Consider the following 21191-nt stretch of genomic DNA (forward strand, 5'->3'; position numbering starts at 1 on the left):
TTTCATGCTTTTATAAGGAAATGAATATAAAATTGAAACTTAAATGTTCTTAATTCTCCCAAAATTTAGCTACTCTGACAAAGAGTATATGGCATTTCATGTTTCATTACGACTTTTATTATACTGTTTATTATATATTTGCATGTTTGTTTTACTGATGTTTTCTACAGTTTCTTGGGGGTAGAGATTGTGTCTTATCTACCACATAATAACTCCACCTAGTACAAAGTTCTCTACACACCTTGGACACTCAATAAATGTCATGGACTTAATTTCCGAATGACAAAAAATTCCATTAACAAATAAGGAAAAGAAAAGTCTCTCTGGGCTGAACTGTTCTTTCAGAACAAAGGAATGCCTCCTGAATAGGATTCATAGTCATTGCACACAAAAGCCAAGATGCTAAAGCAGTCCAAATTTCCACCACTTGTCATTTATATTCAACCTGAAATGTTGTACTCTTTGATTAGGGTCAGTACCCCATGCATTGGAAAACTGAAAATCCAACTCAGTAAGGCTATGGGCTCTGAAATGTAACTGCTTACTAGAGAGACAAGCTGTAGCCTGAGTTTCATATTAAAGCTAGGAATTTGTTAATATATGATTTGTCTATGCCTACTATAATTGAACAAGATTTTTTTTTTTTTTACTTCTGGGAAGTAGCACAGCGTAACAGAGTACAGCTAAATTAGAAGTCAGGAAATCTGGGTTCTTGTCTCATCTCTGTCACTAATTATTAGCATTAATACTAATTACATATTTATGTAATGTTTTAAAGCTTACAAAAGTTATTTCATTATAACCCTGTGCAGTAGGTAGAACAAGTACTTTACCCTTATGTTACAGGTAAGGAAACAGGCACAGAGAGATGAGCTATTCAGTCCTGGTCTTCCTGCTAATAAGCATTCCCTTCCCAGTTCTAATGTTCTTTTCACTTAGACCTTGCTAAGGTTTTTCAACCTCTGGGTCTCCATTCCCTCAACTATAAAAGGAGAGCATTCAGACTAGATGAACTATTTGTTCCTTTCTAACTCTGAGAAGCTATGATCTTATTATTCTCATAATTCTAATCATTGTTTTAGTATATCCTATTGAGTTTTCTTAATGGCTTATTGCCTTTTCAGCCAAACAGCCATTCATTCATCATTTGGAGTGGGAGAAGGAATTAATCCAACACCTTTTCTTATTTTTCAGGAAGATACCAGGATACTTGGTTCCAGTAATGGTCAGACAAATGAAATAAATCTTTCTAGGGATGGAATATCTTAGAGGTTAAAGCAATTGAAAATCAGCATTTTAGATTTTTCAAAGCAAGCTAAAATTGCTACTGTTTCTCTAATCTTATTTTATGCTGAGATTTAGTGGCTTTAATTTTATAGAATTAATATTTCTGTCATTTCTCTAAAAATGTGACTTTCTATATCAACAGACCATAATAATGTTATTTTCATAGTAAGCTTTTAAGGTTACTGGAATAACATCAACAATTTACTTTAAAAAAAATACATTACAAGGTTGACAAGTCAGTTGCTCCACTAAACCCATAGAGCTAGGATCCATGGACCTGGAGTGATTCATTGATAGATTTCAGTGATTCATGAACTTGGACAGGAAAAAAATGACATACTTCCTTTAATGAACTTCTACCTGAAATTTAGCATTTCCTTCAATTATTTAAAATTATTTTTCTTAGAAGAAGTCCAAAGGGATATGTAACACCAAAAAAGGCTAAGAACCCTACCCTCAGAGAAATGAAAGTAGTACAGCTAACTCCATTTCATAGGAGGAAACTGAGTGTTAAGTAGGCAAAGTAATTTGCTCTTGGTCAATAGAAGTAGTGTCAGAAACAACATGTGAATCCCTGATACCCAGTCTTGTGATTTTTCTGCAATACCACATGGCTCTCACATTTTCCATTAAAGTGTTGCTAGTGTGTTGTGAACTAAGGAGCTGCCACTACCTACCCACACCTTCTCCAATGCTCCCAATGCTCCTGTAATAGGTAGGCCACATATAGAAAGGGAAACCTAAAGAAACATTATAGTGATTATAGTGATAAGAATATTGGGCTTTAGGGGCGGCCAGGTAGCACAGCGAGTGTCAGGATGACCTGGATCAAATCCCGGGCTCAGATTCTCAGCACCACACCCAGAAATAACTGGCCTTGTAACCTTGAGAAAGTTACTTAACCCTTATTGCTTTAAAAAAAAAAGAATATTGGGCTTTGAGTCAGGACAGACCTGAGTTCAAATTCTTCTTCAACACAGCTTTCTGAACATGTAAATTGATCATAATAGGTCATAACCACTCACACAGATGGATCTCATTACTGATCTGTACAGAAGCTGTGACCTTTTTCTTTCCTGTGTCAGCTGTCTCATTCTGTTGCTTGCTATTTCCTGGAAGTTCACCCCTATACCAGTGCCAGATTTAGTGTAACTCATGTATACATATTCCATGGAAGCTCAGGAAAATCATGTTTTTCTCCAAAATCAAGAGAATTAAGCCCCTAACTAAAAACAGCATATATTCAAGTATTTAGAAAAAGCAAAATGTTATTGTATAGTTATACTAGAAAAAAGTTTGTATTATGTTCCATATTGGTAAAATTGGTCCATATGTTAAAAAACACCTGTCCCTTCGTGCAGGAGAAGCATCCTGGGCAGAGTAGATAGAATATTGATTGGCCATGGAGTCAGTCAGCAAGCATTTAATAATCATTATTATGTGCTAGGAACTAGAAGTAGGCTCTGGAAGCAGGAAGATGGTTCAAATCCCATTTCTGACACTGTCTGTGTGACTCTGAAAAAGTCAAGCAGTCTTCATTGACTTTAGCATTACAGGAACTCAGAATTCCTGGGCTCAAATATTTCACTATCCTCAGCCTTCCTCATTAGGAGGGATTGCAGGCCTCTACCACCATACTTCAGCTTCCATATTTTACAGATGAGAAACAGAGGTCCAGGGAGTTTAAAAAATTTGCTCAAGGTCTTACAGTAACAGAACTGGGACTTGAAACTAGGTTCTCTGATTTCAAATTCAGGCTTCTTTCTCCCATACCATGCTAAGACTTACCTCATAGGATTCCTGTGAGGATCATATCAGCTGTGTATAAAGCACTCTACAAACTCCATAATGTCAGCTATTATTAGTATTTAAAAGGAACTGGGAATAGGAGTATGCAATCAAGGAGAGGAAAAGATAAATCTCCCCACTTAAGCTCCACATCACTTTTCATATGAAATTTACATCCGTTTTTTTTTTCTCTCCTTTTGCTAAAACAGAAGAAAAGAAAAAGGGCCAGTCCCTAGAGGAAGCCCAGGACTAAATGCTTGAGGATCTGGGGGAGGGGCCAGAGGAGAAAAGAAGGAAGCCATTATCTCTGACTTTCTGCTAGGGTGACAAAATTCAATTATCCTTTCATTAACAGGCATCCATGATGAACCTTGGCCATAGTGGTGTCATTCAGAGTGAAAACATTAGCACACCCACTGGCTAGTTCACTTTGAGCAGTTTTTCTAGGGCTTTTGTGAGCTGTACAAATCAATTCATATGACTGATGACAATGATGAGAATATAAATTAATTAGAAATATCTCTACTCCTATTTGAAATGTGTTTTGAGACATTAAAACAATGAAGTCTAATGATTCTAATTTGTAAGCAAAATAAATAAACAATTCCTCAAATAAGACCTAGTTCTGATTTCTGCTAAGTTTTCAAAGCCTGGTCGTCCCAACATCTACCTCCTAGTGGAGCAATTCTTTTGTTCATTTTGACTTGCTTGCTGCAAGTCAACAGGAACTTAATATTTAGATCAATGTTAACATACTTCCTGAGTGTGTTGGCACAGTTGTCCCTAAGTTGGCTTTAAATGGTCCTCTGAATTTGAGCAGTGCTATCTCACCCTCCTAAGGTAAATAAATAGAAATAAGTGACAGAATTATGATTTCATAGAGCACTGAATTCCTTGTGTTGGTTATAGTTATAGTGGAAAAATTGTTTCCCATTACAGTCAAATATTACTTCTTCTGTTCCTCAATCAATGGGCACTTTCCAGTTTTCTGCTAACACCAAAAGAAAGTGTCATTATGTATAATGTAGTTTCTGTCTTTCACCTCCTTGGGGTATATGCCTAGCATGGGGAACTCTGGACAGTTTAGTCAGTATTTTAGCATAGTTCCAAAGTGTTTTCCAGAATAGGCTGGATCAATTCACAGCTCTACCAGTGATGTATTTGTGCATCTGTTTTCCCCTTCGTGCTCTCCATCATTGACTATTTTCACTATTTATCATTCTTACTCACTTTATGGTTTATTTTGCATTTTTCTTAATAGTTATTTGAAATATTTTCCCATATGGTTTCTCTTTGTTTGCATTTATTCCTTTGAAAATATCTTGATCATATCCTATCTATTGGAGATCGTGTCTTTATTTTAAGAGAAAAGAAAAAATAAAACAGTGATTTGTCCTTATGGCAAGTGAAAGCAGTTATTAAAATTAGTGAGTACTGTTAAATTTTTCTCTACTGCATTTGCTGCTTATGAAGCTTTTCTTATAAGCTTTTCTATTTACTACATTAAGCTTTTTTGAAAGGAAATCCAGATGTTCAAAACAGAATCTTCCTGTACCTTTGCAAGGAGATAGACAGGAATGATAATCAAATTATGTTTACGTGTTATGCTTTCTTAACATGTGTATACTGCCTCTTAGGAATTTAGAAGAGCTTCCTTTTCATGGCATACTCTCAGGGTTTATTTGTTCATGTGTTGATATTCTAAGGAATCTTTATGTGCTATTGCCTAAAGAATTTAGGTTATGGTAATTCTTCCCATAAGGAAAGGCTGGGGGAAAACATCCTTATCAGATTGTCATGAGAGTTAAAACCCATAGCTTCAGCATGATGTAATGGCAAAAATGCTGGCCTGAGGACTAGTACTGACTTTGTACCCTGGGACTAGCTGTATCACTTTAAGTCATTAGAAGCAAGATACCCATTAACAAATGAGAAAGCCTTATAGATATGGGGCGGGATATAGGCTTTGTCTGGGCCTCAGTTTCCTCATCTGCGAGATGATGGAACTGAATGATCTCGAAGGTCCTTTTTAGTTCTAACATTCTATGACTGTCTAACAAATTAGGCAAGCAAATGCATAAACTAAGAATTTGGGACCCAGAGAACTGGGAAAGGTTTATTATGCAGCTGTCCACAAATGACATTACAGTTGATGTACCATTAACAACAGCTGCTAGAAGGACAATCATAACCCAGAAACAGTGGTTCTTGGCTTACAACTGTACAGTGAGATGTTAATTGTAAGTGACCCAGGGGGGAAAAAAAAGCCCTGAAGTTCTTACTGAGTGAATAACATCAAGGCTACAGTTTAATGGTAAAGAATGTGGGAATTTGCAGTCATGCTGAATACTAATTCTATCTGCTGAATGCTAATTCAGAGCAGCTTACTTCCTTCCCACTGCAGTGCCATGTCCGGTGAACCCCCAGGAGAGAATAAGGTACATTACCTTATGTATCAAAACTATGCAGCCAAAATATACAATTGGCAAATTTAATTGTTTTTATGCTTTAAATTGATACTATGTGGGAACATGACAAGTAATTATCATTTATAGCTAGACTAGTATCTTGATAGTTTATCAGTATCACCATCCCATAAGTATGAATATAATACAGTACCTATAGCTCTGATACTTTATATCTTTTGGTTTGCCAGAAAATAATGTTACAGTATAATTGAACAAGCTTTGCATAGGGTCTAGCATTGCCATTGACTGAAATAATGGCACACTACCTTTATGATATGCCATGGGTTGAGAATGTTGAACATTAGTAAAAATAGACTCAGATTTTTTTCAGGGCCATAATTGTTGTCAAAGTGATAACTGATGCATTCAGGAATTTTTATGGTCATTATATGCATTTTAAAAACTACCCTGTGAAAACTAGGCTTTGTATATTGCTAATGTATTTCTGCTCAGAGGGGGAAATTAAGTGATATAAAAACAAAAGATATCAATCAAAAGTATTTTTGTAAAAATGTCTATTTCTATATGAGCAGGGGCAGGGATGAGGGAAACAAAAAGTACAACCACTTGTTCTCCAAACACTGAGCAGCTGGGATTGGATATGACCTGGTATTTAGGCCAAAGTTCTTTATCCTCCTGGATCAGGCCAAACTCATACATGGCTAAAACTATATCCCAAAACAGTGTGGAAGAATGTACACTTGGAAGAAAACTTTTATATAGAGCATGTATTTCAGGCCCAGTGTTGAGACATTTTGATACCAAACATGATACTTGAAATCCTTATCTTCTTAGGGCTAGGCATGGCATCTAAAACAAGGCAGTCCTTTGTCTACAGTCTCAACCTATTCAATGGCAAACATGGTGTCTGAGATCCCATACACACCTTGGAGAAACTCAATATTAATGACTTACAGACCTCTTCACAGAATCACAGAATTTGAGAATTAGATGGGATCTCAATGTCCATTTAGTTTAACCCATATATAAAAAGAATTTCTAGTACAATTTACCTCATAAATAGTTGTCCACTATTCAAAGAAGGTTTGAAGAAAAAAGTATAGTCACTCAAAAATGCTGTTCCCAGAAAGTAACGTTTTAAATCTATACATACTGTATAACGAATAAAGGACTTCATTTTATTCTTCTCTGTTACCACTTCACATGATGAGTGGACTCTGACCCAGCAAATACCAAAACTGACCATCATATTCACCAATTCCATTTCTATTCAGACAACCCAATTCCTGACTCACGTCCCTCAGTTTTCAGGTGTGCTATGTTTCATGTTTCTAGTTGCCCAGCCTTTCTCCTAATTCATATCCTGATGCCTAAACAATAAGTAGTGCCTCTATCTCTATTGACTGGGATGCAAGGTTGATTTTCCTGCAGTGGTGCCACTTACAAGACATTGGGTGCCCTCAATATTGTGTTCATCCCATACTTTTCAACATCCTTTGTTTACTTTTCATTTTTTCACCAGGTGTTAAAGAAGCCTCTGGAGATTCAGTGTCTCTTAGATTCCTACAGATGACTTTGTCGCCTCCATGCTTAGAGGGCTCTTCTGGCATTTATTAAATATTTGATTAACCCACAGCTGGTTGTTATCCCTTCTATCAACCAGCTACATTCTTTAAGCCATAATGCATTTCCAAGGTGAAATATGTTTGAGAGGGAGGTGAACTGTGTATGCAAAAATTATTTCTATGTTTCCCAGTGTATAAATATAGAATTAGTAGACTCCATAAATCCCAGAGAAATAGAAACCCTATTTTTAATGCTCAAATTAAAAGAGGTTTCTCTCCACAATCAATCACTGTCTCTTACATTTAAAGTACATCATGTTCATGTAACAAAATAATTTTGGATTAATTCAGCATTGTTCTATGTATCTAGAATCAATGATTTTTTCACACCTACCCAAAATGTCTTAGAAGAGGGGGAGAAGGCATTGAATGGAATGGGAAAGCAGTTAAAATGGCTGAAAGGGAACTATGGTGTGGAGAGGCGAATGGTTCAGCTCCTTACAATCCTTAGCCCCTTAGCTAGTTTGGAGGGTAGTGCAAGGATAGCAGCAGGATCATTTGGATGGAAAATATAAAAAAGCAAGCCTTAAAATGATCAAATCTGTATCCAAAAAAGATCAACATGTTGGAATAGTTAATCAGGTCTAGCAAAAATGCTAAGCCTATCATTTAAAAAAAATCACCTGCATAATTAGAAGATAAAGGCTAACATGACTAGAGTATATGTGAAAAAGAATTTTTTGTGGACCATAAACATTTATGAGAAATAGCTGTCTCCAAAATTCATGCAAACTTTAAAAAACAACAATAATACTAAGTTTTTCTGATGCCTTTTTCTTTTGATGTTTAATTGATTTTCTTTTTTTGTTTTTAACATCATTATCTTTTCTCAGAGATACCACTTCCAATGCCCTGGTAGAAACCCTCTTGTAAGAAAGAAATACAATTAAGCAAACAAGACTTACATGATCTTTTTTAAGTGATCAGTATCTGTGCTTGTATTTCTATTCCCAGTGCCAAGCACAGTGATTGGGAAATAAGTGCTTAATAAATTCTTGTGGACTTGACTTTTGTTTTTATATCAACTAGTATATTCTTCAGTTTTCCCTTCCTAGAGAATTATCCCTTATAACAAAGATAAAAAGGAAAAAGAAAAAAAAAAGAAAAAGAACTCAGTAAAACTAACCTACATATCCACAAGTCCAATGCTACATATAATATTCTATGCCTATAGGCCTCCACTGCTACAAAGATGTGCATTCTCACATCTGTCCTTTGGGGTCCATTATTGGTCATTATTATTTTATACTGTTTGGTTTCATTTATTTGGGTCATTGTTGGGGTTTTTTTCCATTTACATTGTCATAGTAATTGTATATATTTCTTTCCTAGTTCTTTTTTCTTGACTTTGCATCATGCAAGTTTTCCCATGCATCTCTGTATTCATCATGTTCTTAGTTTGTTATAGTATACCGAATTCTTATTACGTTGATGTGCAACAGTTGCTTGTTTAGTCTTACCCTAATTGATAGGTATATATTTGGTTTCTGGTAGTCTTCTACTACAAAAAAAATTGCTGTAAATATCTTGGTGCATATAGTACTTTTCTTTTTTTCATTTACATTCTTGGCGTATATATTGGGATCTTTGGATCAAAGAGTATGGACATTTTAGTCAATATCCTCATATAATTCTAAATCATTTTCCAAAATGACCAGATCACTTCACAGTTCCACCAAGAGTACAAAAGGAATGAAATATTAAGCTACTTTAGTATCAATATCATGCTTTAAAACAGAGGAGGTAATAATCCCACTAAACTATGCCCTGATCCAATATTAGGAAAGTTATAAACTTAATTGACTATATCAATGACAAAACAAAAAAAATCATATCATTTTATTAAGATATTCAGAAAATATATTTGACAAAAATACAATACCCATTCATTTTAAAAACACTGGAAATCAGGGGGCAGCTAGGTGGCACAGTTACTGGAGTGCCGGCCCTGGAGTCAGGAGAAGCTGAGTTCAAATCTGGCCTCAGACATTTAACACACACACACACACACACACACACACACACACACACACAACTAGCTATGTGACCTTGGGCAAGTCACTTAACCCCAACTGCCCTCCAAAAAGCAAAACAAAACAAAACAAAAAACACCAGAAAGCATAGGAATAAATGGAATTTTTCTTAAATGATAAGGAGTATTTAATCTAAAACTAAGAGCATGTGTTATCAGTAATGGAGATAAGCTAGAAGTCTGCCCCATAAGATCAGAGGTGAAGTCCATTATCACCACTATTATTCAATATAGTACTAGAAATGCTAGCTATAGCAATAAGACCAAAACAAGAGAAGAAACTGAAGAAATAATAACAGTCAGTGAGGAAACAAAACTATCACTTTTTAGAGATAATATGATGGCATACTTATAGAACTCTAGAATCAACTAAAAAACTAGTTGAAAAACCAACTTTAGAAAAATTGCAGGATGTAAAATAAACTCGCAGAAATAATTTCTATAGCCTACCAACAAATCCCAGCAGGAAGAGATAGAAAAAAAAATTCCTTTTAAATAACTGCAGACAATATAAAATACTTGAGAGTCTACCTGCCAAGACAAACCCAGGAACCATATGAACACAATTACAAAGCACTTTTCACACAAACTCTGCTGTGGTCAGACCACATCTGTAATTGTATATTCAGTTCCACAACCAGATTTTAGAATTTTAAATGAAACCTTTTCAGAGGATGGCATCCTTATATTCTGAGGGAAGCTCATATCTAATGAGGGGCACAACAGACAAACTCTCTATATATACATATACACACACAAGATATGATAAACAGAAATAATATATATATATATCTGTATACATATATATATATAGTACAGACTAATTATATATATATGTAGTACAGACTAATTATATATATATATATTGAATGTTAATGTCATTGGTTATAGGAACTTGGAATGTTTAGAAGAGGGAAGAGAAGAACAGGAGGCTGTAATATTGTTAAAGAAAAATTATTAATACTCTACCCAGTCTTTTAGGCACATCTGCCAAAAACAGTTTAAATTTACATTATTCTCTATCCAGGCATTTTTAGTTTGTAGAGAGATATTCATATATGGTTCCCAATGTTCTCCATTAAGTCTTCCACACTGCAAGACAATAAGCTAACAAAGGAATCTTGAACAAAGAAAAGATTATTTTATGTATTTATCTATTTATATATAATAAAATAAATATTTATTATATATAAATGTATATAATAAATAAATATGTATTATTTTAAAAAGATCTGTTAAATAGGGTTAATATTCTAAAAATATTTTCTCAGTATTTTCCTTAATCATTGCTCTACAGTGTTTTCTCGAAAGAAAGGAGCACTCTCCCTGAAATCAATCAGTTAACCTTTTATAACGAAGCTGAGTGGGTCAGAGCAGTTGTTGCTGCTGTCCTTTGTTCTCAACTTCAGAGAGGTGATGCTATGACATGCAAGTGAATTGGATTAAAGTGAGGGAGGTTGTACAAAATAGCCGCCTCCCTTTCTCCTCCAGAGCTGTCTGGGTCTAGTGGCAAGATATAGATCAAGACAACTGGAGATGACCCTAGATGCAATGGAAGACATTGGCCTTTACATGCTAAAGTCTTTAACAGGTCTCAGTTTAACTGAGGCAATGTCCATTCAATGATTAAAGCTAGGTAAGAAAAGAGGTAGAGAATGGTCTCTTTTACCTAGACAAAATTCAAAAAGAAAAAAAAATCATGAGGGGAAGACCCTCAGGGTTTCTGATCAAAACAGACACAATTGCTATTTACATTCACTCTGAGCAGTGTAACTTTAGTGTATGGGAAAGGAGGAGAAGCCTTTAAAGAGTCAATAGCCCAATTACTGCAGGTGTGGGGAAGGCAATGATTTTTTTAAAAAGGCTAATAGTAAAGTAAAAGTAATTCTAAAGACTAGGATTATTCTTCCTTCAAAGTTTTGGTTATCACCCTCATTTATTTCCATAACAGTTTTACTAAAAAGGAAAATTTTAATATGCTTTAGTATACTTCAAGTATTTGAAGAGTTGTTGTGGCAGTCTTTTAATGTCTTTATTAAGTGCCCACTATGTACTAGATACTGTATTAAAAATGAGGATGCAAAGAAAATCAAAAGGCAAAAGACAGAAGCTTCTGAAGCAGCTGATATCTAACAAGGGAGACGAGGCAAACTATGTACAAACAAGATACATAGAGGATAAATGGGGATAAATTTAAGATGCAGATTAATTATATAAGTGTTAAAAAATAATCAGTGCACTTAGTGATTAAATTTTGGGAAAGGGAAGAGAGGAGAATGCTTTTGCTTTTAGTGGTAGAGCATGAAATTAAGACTCAGAATGGAAGTATCAGAGAGGTACATTTTGGTTCAATGTAAGAAATGTATACTAACAATGGAATGAGCTCCTTCAGGTGTTAGTAAGTCCCCATAAGTGGAAGTGAAATATTGTCAGGGGTTCGTGCCTCAAGTATGAATTGGACAAGATGAATTTGGATATCCTTTCTAACTGTGAGCTTTTAAGATTCTAATTGCCTCAACCTTCTACTTCAAGCTTTTTTAGCCTCTTTAGAGACAAGCAAAGAACACATTGACAAACCCAAGGACTTAATCCCATTCCTACACCTAATTTATTCAGGCTCTTTTCTAGCAGGAATTATGTTCCCCCAAATGGAGCTAATAATGAACAGAACAGACTTAATACCAAAGCTGAAGTACAGACTTATTTTATAGGTCAGTTATGGGTAAAGAAATAATTAGTATATTCAGAGTGATTAAATTACATAAGAAAAATGCCATGAAATCATAGTTGCATATTGCCAGTGACTCCATTAGCTTTTCCAAATGATCTGATTAGGACACATTGAAATGTTATAACACAGAAGCAAAGTATTAAGTACCTAAAAACACTCATGGTACTTCTTTTTAAGTAGGCTATTTGCCAAACCATATTTTATACTTTGTGGTTGTGCCTTAAATAAGATGCCCATGAATAAATGTAATCCTGGATCATATTTTTTCCTTCTGTAGGATACTTGTACTTGCCAATGTAAGCTTAATGTCATTTTAGCAGATAAAATAACAAAGAAGGAACAAGATAGTCAATTTGTACTGAGAAATTTTCAGGTGTCTTTTTTTTAAGAGATGCATTAAACATCAAACAATCATTGAAGATATCACCTTAAGTATTTAACTAAAAAGTAAGCCATCATATAATTCCATAATCTTCTCCTTATGGTGAGAATTAAAAGAAAATCAAAGTAAGCAGGAAGTTTAATCTGAATCCTGGAACTGAAATTTATAACCATATTCTTCATGGAAAAAAATAATATAAGCATGGGATTTAGCATTGTGTTTTTGTAACAAAAATGCCTTCTCTGGTACAATGATACTATAGTGTTCAGTACCTATATAAAGGGTGTTAGTAACCATAGGTACATTCCATGACTATTTTTAAACAAATTGCTCCCTAATTATTGTGCTGACAATAATTGTATGAATATGGTAACATTTTCAGGTAAAACAAATAAAGTTATGATCCTTATTTTTCCTCACAATCTTTCCATACCCAATCAGTTCAATCAATTGCCAAGTTTGTCAGTTTTTCATATCTAAAATAACTTTAATTTCTGCCCCATTCTCTACAGTCACATGACCACCATGATAGTTCAGAACCTCAACACTTTTTCATCTAGGCTATTGCAGTAACTTTTTAATGGTTCTTGCTTCACATCTCTCCAATCTATCCTTGACATTTCTGCCAAATATTTATCAAACACAAGACCAATTCTAAAGCACTCCCCTACACAAGATTCTCCACTGATTGCTCCTTAGATCAAACAGAAACTCTTCTATTTAGCATTTAAATCCTTTACAATCTGACTTCAGCATGTGTCTCTATACTTATGACATATTATTCCCTTTGTCACACTCTCTGTTCCAGTAAAACTGATCAACTTGCTGTTTTCTCAAAAAGCACTTTGTAAAGCATTTAGCACAGGACCTAACACACAATAGGTAATTAATAAATGCTTGTTTAATAAATTAATGATTAATTTGATTAATAAATGCTTCTCATAGGCAACCTTCTATCTCCTTTCTCTTTGCCTCTATGACAGCTGTCTTCTATCCTTAGGATGTAGCCCTACCCAAGTGCTTTCTCCTAAGTGAAGCCTGTTTGAGCTGCTAGTATTTGCCCTCCTGCCCTATATATTATCTTGAATTTAGGTTTATGTATTTTGCATCCACTGATATGTGGTTTTGTTGTCTTACCTGATAGAATGTAAGCTCCTTGAGGGAAGGGCTTATTTGTTTTTTGTCTTTGTATCCCCATAGCCTAGCATAGTGCCTGGACACATTAGTCATTTAGTACATGCTAGATCAACAAGGATTTAATAAGCACCTATCATGTGCCAGACACTGTAGTAAGTTCTGGGGATACAAAGGAAGGCAGGTTCAATTGAAGATAATCAACAGAGGGAAAGTTAAAGGAGTTAAATGAAGGTTAAAGCTTAAAGGAAGATATTGAAGAAATTGAAATTTATATAGCAGCATGACATGGTCAGACCTGAACTTAGGAAAGATTAATTTGACAGCTGAAGGAATGATGGAGGGGATTGAGGTCAGACATGAAGCAGGGATACCAAAATGCTACTGCCATAGTCCAGGAGTGAGGAAATGATGGTATACACTTGAATGGAAACCATCACCAGTGGAGAAAAGAGAGTATGGAAGAGTGATATAAATTGATTGACAAGTAGTCCTTTGAAGAAAAAATTATTCTCCCTGGATATTCAATGTGAGTCTTTCTATCTTCTACAGGGCATTTGTACCACGACTACTGCATTTTTGCACTTCTTCTTCCTAGCTTCATTCTGTTGGGTACTGACAGAAGCGTGGCAGTCATACATGGCTGTAACAGGAAAAATTAGAACTCGACTCATAAGAAAACGCTTCTTGTGCCTTGGATGGGGTAAGCACACTCATAAAAATTATACTTTCTGTATCTCATTAAAATTAATTTAAAGGGTCAGATTTTGAAATAGGATCATTCACTTTTTTTACTTAGTTGATTTTTATCTTTGGAGATATTTGAGGATAGAAATCCTGTACATGATAATAGTTCATTCTGAAAATCTATTCATCATTTGTGAATTGAAAAGAAGGAACAAGTTTCAAAATTACCTACATAGGTGGCCAATTACAGTTTTCCCAGTGCAGATGCTGTAGGACCTGGAACTCAGACATGCAGAAAAGTAAATGGCTTCTGCCAATTTATTTTTCCCTAGACATGTAAAAAAATCTGTAATTTTTTAAGACCCTTGGCCTTTATGTAGGAGAAGTTACATATGACTCCCAATTAGGTGTGCCAAAAAAAATAACTGTGAGGAAAAACTTGAAAGTGATTCAAAAACTAATTTTTTATCAAAAAGAAGAAGCCAGCTAGAGAATCAGTGGGATTCCTTGTTGATGGTGAGCACAAGGAGAACCCACAGATGAAAAGGAGTTGGATGACAGACTGAATAAATTTTTTGCTTCAGCATTCACTGAGAAAGGCATTAGGGAAATTCCTACTCTTTAATTTCCTATCACCAAAATAGAAGGTTGCAGTTATTGACAATATTTGAAGCTAACTTTACAAATCAAATGTAAACACATCACCAGGACCAAGTGGAATCTACCAAAGTATTTTGAGGCCACACAAGAGTGATCCTAGGGGAACTGGCCAAAATATATAAAAGATGGTTACTATGACAAAGGATTGGTAAATTCACATATGATACTTTCTTGTAGTGAGGATTCCAAAGGAAAATTAAGGAACTCTTTAATAGTCAATCCCACCCCATATACTGGGCAACCTGGTGTTGTTGATGGGGTAGGATTATGGGCACTTTATAAAGCCAACATTCAATGAAAAGTACTCTCTGTAAAGTAAACTATAACTGTCATTTATTGGATTTTATCAAGAGGTTACATAGATAAAGAAGGATTTACTTAACCTTTTTTAAAAAATCTATTAAGGTTATTAAAAATCACAAATGAGTAAGAGGGACTGTTGTGTCATTAATAGGGAACCCAGAATTTCTCTGGTTGAAGAACCATATTGCTTAGAGTTTCTTAGGAATTCCTACTCAGATTTATTTTGTTTCATACCTTTATTAATGATCTGTAGCACATAATGAAACCCTCAAATTTGTATAATGCTAAACAGTTCTGTATTGTGCCCTCTCCACCAAAAAAAAAATCACTTTGTATAAATTTTGAATTTATTTATCTGTAGAAATTTTGCTTCCCTTTAGTAAAATATAATGTTTGTGGATTTTTTTCATATCCCAAGTCCTGGAGAAATGAACAAACTAAACAGTTAATATGTATTGAATGGATGAATGAAGAGACTATCTGGTGGGAAAAGATTATTCAAAGAATGAGCTGTGTAAAAAAAATGGCAGATGAGTTTTAAAGTAGGCAAGGGTAAAGTAATGAATGTAATGAATAAATATCCAAATTATATGCATAAAGTTATGAGCTATTAATCATACTGCAGGAAGGGAGCAAGAAACCATTTTTCATCCCCCTCCCCCCTGCCAACTAGGAGCATTTAAGTGACTTGAGGGCAGAAATGGTTGCATTTTTTGTCTTTGTGTCTCCAGACCCTAGCTAAATGAATAAAGTATAAACTTAATGCTTGTTGCATAAGTGACTGAGTGAATGAATGAATGAGTGAAAGCATTTCTAGTGAGGAATCTATCTTTTGAAGAACAGTATGAGTGAAAATATAAAAAGTGGCTGGTGATTTTTGATGTGGGCAAGTGTAAAGAGATCCTTGTAATATCCAAATTATATGCATAAAATGAAGTTATGCCTTTTTAATGCCCAGAAAGGAACCAAAGAATCAGTGCTCATTTTTTAATGGGGACATTGGTCCAATGTGACTATGACCAAAAAGGTCAAAAAATGTTGTGAGATTATCAAGAAGGATACAAAATAGAAGACAGTATTCTACTCATATAAAACTAAGAATACTATGCATTGCTAGGCTTTCTAATTCCAGAATTTCAAAATTAGCATAATGGAATTAGAAGAAATCTAGAAGGTTCCCAAATTAACTACAAAGAACATATGATGGAAGACTATCTACATCCAGAGAAAGAACTGATAAATAGAATTATGCAAAAAAAGTATGAAATAAGAATGCTTACCATCACCAATATTATTTAATATTGTATTGGAAATCTTAGAAAGAGCAATAAGAGAAGAAACAAATAGAAGGAATCAGAATGGGGGATGAAGTAATAAAACTATCTCTTCTGTAGATGATGTGTTAGGATGGGAAGGGGGCAGGAAGAGGAAAAATTACATCTTAACTTTATTGTATATTTTAAAGGGAAAAAGTTATATATAATAAATTTGCAGTTTTGTAAGCAATTATCTCATAGAAATGCTTGCTTGTTTTACTCTATATATTAAAAATAAAATTTTTAAAACTCCAAAGAATGGGGGTGGCTAGGTAGTGCAGTGAATGGATCACCAACCCTGGAGTCAGGAGGACCTGAGTTCAGGTCCCGCCTCAGACACTTGACACACTTACTATCCATGTGACCTTGGGCAAGTCACTTAACCCCAATTGCCCTCCAAAAAAAAAGTCCAAATAATGTCAAGTAGAATGATTAAGGAGGAAGACAAGAGAGTCACCACATGTAACAGAGTAAAAATGGAGTTTTGGGGAAAGTAAACTTGAGAAAGGACATGAACAAAATCTATAAAAATCATTCATTATGTGACTAATATAAACCCAGATTCATCTACCAAATCCTGAAATAAAACGAGAAAAGGAACTCCTCTTTGAAATTTGTATGAGTTATGTTTAAGACACATAAAAAGATGACTTCATATGGAGGATCATTACCCCAAGAGGTAGTGCAGGGATCCTTATCAATGGATTAAAAAAAAAAACTTGGACAACTGTATGAATGGAATAAGTCATAAATGTTTGCTAAGAGAATTTTCTATGCAATTAACCTTGGGGATTGACTTCAGAGAAAACAATCTTGTACTCTCACCCCACATCTCTTGGTGTGTCTTTTGGCAAGAGACTACAAAGCTAAATGAACCATAACTGCATCAGTAGAGAAATTTCTATGTTCCTATGTTCCCATGGTAGAAAGTAGATGATATGGATTGAAAGTTAGCACATTTCACTCAGTATGTGATTGAATGAATATGTCACTGCTATTATATTTCATCACCCATCTGTGTTTTGCCTTCTGGCTTTGAATCTGTAAGTTTTCTATAAATCAGGATAAGCCTACTCTCTTTCAAAAGATAAAGGGGAAAAAAGCTAGAAAGAAACATCAAAACTATTATTAGTTCATTGTAAACTAATGTCAAATAAAGTAGTTACCTAGCAACATCAGAGCAATGCTCTGGGTTGGAAACCTAGTTGTCGCTTTAATATTCTCATGGTTGAAAGAAACCCTGTTTCCTTCTTGAACCATGTTTTGCAAAAATATTCATCCATATGCAATTCTTCCATTTTCACTTTATATACTATTTCTTAGGTAAATGGGTGATTAAGAACTGAAACAAAGTTTGGTCTTTGCTTTCTTTGCAGGTTTACCAGCATTAGTAGTGGCCATTTCAGTAGGCTTCACCAGGACGAAAGGATATGGCACTGATCACTAGTAAGTTCATCCACAATGATAAATCATGTTTATAATTAAGTTAATTATCAAATAGGCCTCATCAGTGCTCATTTCCCACTGTTAATGACTTACATTTTGTGCAATGAGTCATTAACAATTGCAGAAATTGCATCAGTGTAGAATTAAGGAGGGGATATTAAATGCATGAAGGTTATAGAATTAGAACTGGAGGGCTTTGTGGAGCCCATGTTCACAGTGAGCATTTTATATTATCATTACTGTGTCAACCTATTCTGTTTCTTATGGATGTTGTTATGCCATAAACATGTTAGAAGAGTGAAGGGCATGGTGCTTTCTTTGTAGTTAGCATGGGTAATATCAATGAATGTTTACAAATGAATAATACTTGTCACACTGACTTCAAATGTAAATCTGACACAGAGTTTACAATGTCACCATGGAGATACCAGATGCACATTGGCATCAAGCCCATGTTGTCACATTTGTCAAGTCAGCCAAACTGTGGTAACTACATAAAATAATAATATAGGGTTCAATTCATTTGCTTTGGCTCAGGGAGCCAGCCCAGAAGTGAGAGTACTGTTTATTAAATAATCCATATTTAAAAGTGCCTTCAAATGATTAAAAAATATTTCTAAATTTTGTTTGAATGTGTGCCTGTATGTGTGTATATACATCCAAGGTGGGAGTCTAGGAAAGAGGAGGGAATGAGAGAGGAGAGAAAGATGCTTCAGGACTTCTCCACAACCAAATCTAAAACCCTCCTTCCTAACAGAAGAGTGGGATTTTCCTGAAGGATACTGGGGAAGCTCCTTGAGTAAGAATATTTGAAGAAGAGGGCAGTCTTTGGGAAGAAAGAGTAGCATACTTTCATATAGTATCAAATACAGTGCTGGAGAGCAGAACTTTCAGAAGACATAATGGACAATAGACATGGTCAGGTCAGGAAATGTAGGAACATAGAAATGTTCAGTGCAAGACCGTATTGGTTATGGAAGTTCAACAGAGATGATTAGAGCAAGATATGTAGGGACATGAAAGATGGAGATGGTAAGAGAGTTCATGGAAGACAGGGATAGAACACAGAAAGGAAGAAGCAGGTATTGTTCCTATGAGGATTTTGCAGGGGTTTGGGGGTGGAGTGATGGAAAATAAAGTTAACCTCGGGGACTGTATAGGGTGAGTTTATAACAGGTTTATAACAGGCCCTAACACATTCCTTCTACCTCTCACCTCCTATACTTGGCCATGCAATACCCATAGTCCCCAGCTCTTCTCCTTCCAGAATAAATCAACATTTTAGAAGGGAGCCAGGGAAAAAAAATTCATGTTAGTTGGTTAGCTAAAAATGTCGCCAAACAACTACGCTGCCCTGTGATCCTAAGTGTTGGGTACTTCTACCATTCTCCTAGAAAGTTAGCTGAAGCCAATATTGTACCTCAAATCCCCTACAAAGATTGTAAGAAAATGGTTTAATATTGAAATATTGATCACACTTTCATATTATAATTAAATTCTTGTTCAAAATACTAGATCCCAGGATGAAACTTCTAGATTCCATGGTAGTCTGACATCCATGATTTGAAGATCTCTATAGTAATACTAAGAAAAAATATAGAGGATGATACACATGTCTCATTGTTAAAGAGTAGCCTTTCTATAACTAGAAGGACACATCCCATTGTCTCATTCCATTCTATACTCGTATCAAAGATGCGAACTGTAGAATAATAGAATTTCACTCTTTAATTGCTCCTTGATGTTTTCATATAGTGAACATAAATTCATCTATATATATATATATAGATATATATATATATATATATGTTCTTATCTAATTTTAGTAAGGAAACAGAGGGGAGAGAAGAATGAGGAAAGCAATTGATGGAAGGCAAGTTTTAAAATGCAGAATTCCACTGTTTCATTGACAGCAACCTCAAGGTGTAGAATCAAGACTACTAAGTCCTTCCAGCATATTCAAAGGAACTGTTAACTGTGAGGGCATGATTTGAAAGCCCTCTTAGTGGGCTGAGTGCTAGTTTCCTATTTATGTGTTGCATAAGCTAAGTGCTTGCAACCTGTTCCTCAAGATAAGTCTATAGTGATCTGTTTTAGTAGTTATTATAGCTTTTATTATAATTTAAAATAAATTCATTTGAATATTAAGCATCCAGGATATGATGAGCCTAAGGCATAAGCCCTAACATCATACTTGTCCTCAAGGATGTTACAAATTAGGGTAAAGAAATAATTTCTTCAATTGATCTATTATCTCATGAATGTGGGTACTCTGTCTGGCAGTACAGGCTCTAACCCAACCATTACTTTTGATCCTAGGTGACTCTCTCTATGGTTTCAAATGTAAAAATATCATTGTTGAGTTTGGGGGGAGGAAGGAGGGATGGAAATTCACTTAATATTCTGGGACTATTTCTTTAAGATTCTTAGCATGACACATATTCAGCCTAAGGATAGGTTATCCATCTCTTATATGTGATTCTTGTTACATGACTGGCTCACCTCCTTTTCTAGTCTTACATCTCATTGATGATTCCTTTTTTCACTGCTTCTCCTGCCTAATTCTTTATTGATAATATGTTGAATTCTATTCACTCCCACTAAGTGTTTCTCTATTGCCCTTTGGAGAATCTGGAATTTTAAGTTTTAGGAAGAAGGGAAAGTGAAGGGAATTAGCATTTATATAGCCCCTGCTATGTGCCAGACACCCTCCTAAGTGATTTAAAAACATCTCATTTGATCTTTACAACAACTCAATGAGATAGGTATTATTATCCCCATTTTATGGGGGAGGAAACTGAGGCAAAGAGATTAGTTGACTTGCCCAGGGCCATAGAGCTAGTAAATTTCTGAGGCCAGAGTTGAATTTAGTTCTTCCTGACTTCAGATCCAACACTCTATTCACTGCATTAGTTAGCAACCTCTAGAAGACCTGCTACTCAGCCATATAGCATCACTGGAAAAAAATATAGATATTAAGAAAATAGGTCTTTGTAGCTAAGAAAAGCCGAGAGTCATTAAAAGCATTGCATGACTCTCCTTCCCACTCTTTTCTTCTTATTCAATCCTGGTCCTAAGACATTGTCCATCTATAGTTCCTAGCCAAACTGTATGTATTAATTATATAGCTCTCTAGAAATCCATCTAACTGCATAACAAAGTTTAGAGCAGTGGTATCAAACTCCAGAAGAAATGTGGCCACTAGTCCATACAGAAAGTCCCCACAAGCAGCTTTATTTATTGATTGGTCTATTTATTTGTTTATTTATTTATTGCTATTTTCTATGTTTTATTTTAATTTTTAATATTTCCCAAGTATATTTTAGTCTGGTTCAGGCCATAGATGGGATTGTTGTGGGTGTATGTTGGAT

General features: G+C 35.0%; 1 protein-coding gene across 3 annotated transcripts in view; it reads left to right on the plus strand.

Moving 5' to 3' along the window:
- Positions 1-21191, plus strand: part of ADGRB3 (adhesion G protein-coupled receptor B3) — a 923661-nt gene that overhangs the window by 820647 nt on the left and 81823 nt on the right. For all 3 annotated transcript variants that reach the window (XM_069070720.1, XM_069070722.1, XM_069070721.1), the window contains 2 exons: positions 13961-14111; positions 17751-17820. In XM_069070720.1, the coding sequence (XP_068926821.1) occupies positions 13961-14111; positions 17751-17820 (221 nt within the window). The remainder of the gene's footprint in view (positions 1-13960; positions 14112-17750; positions 17821-21191) is intronic.

Source organism: Petaurus breviceps, unplaced genomic scaffold, assembly GCF_028583685.1.
Source record: "Petaurus breviceps papuanus isolate PSGF00001 unplaced genomic scaffold, PetGlider_PUasm1.0 90822, whole genome shotgun sequence".
NCBI classification, from domain to species: domain Eukaryota; kingdom Metazoa; phylum Chordata; class Mammalia; order Diprotodontia; family Petauridae; genus Petaurus; species Petaurus breviceps.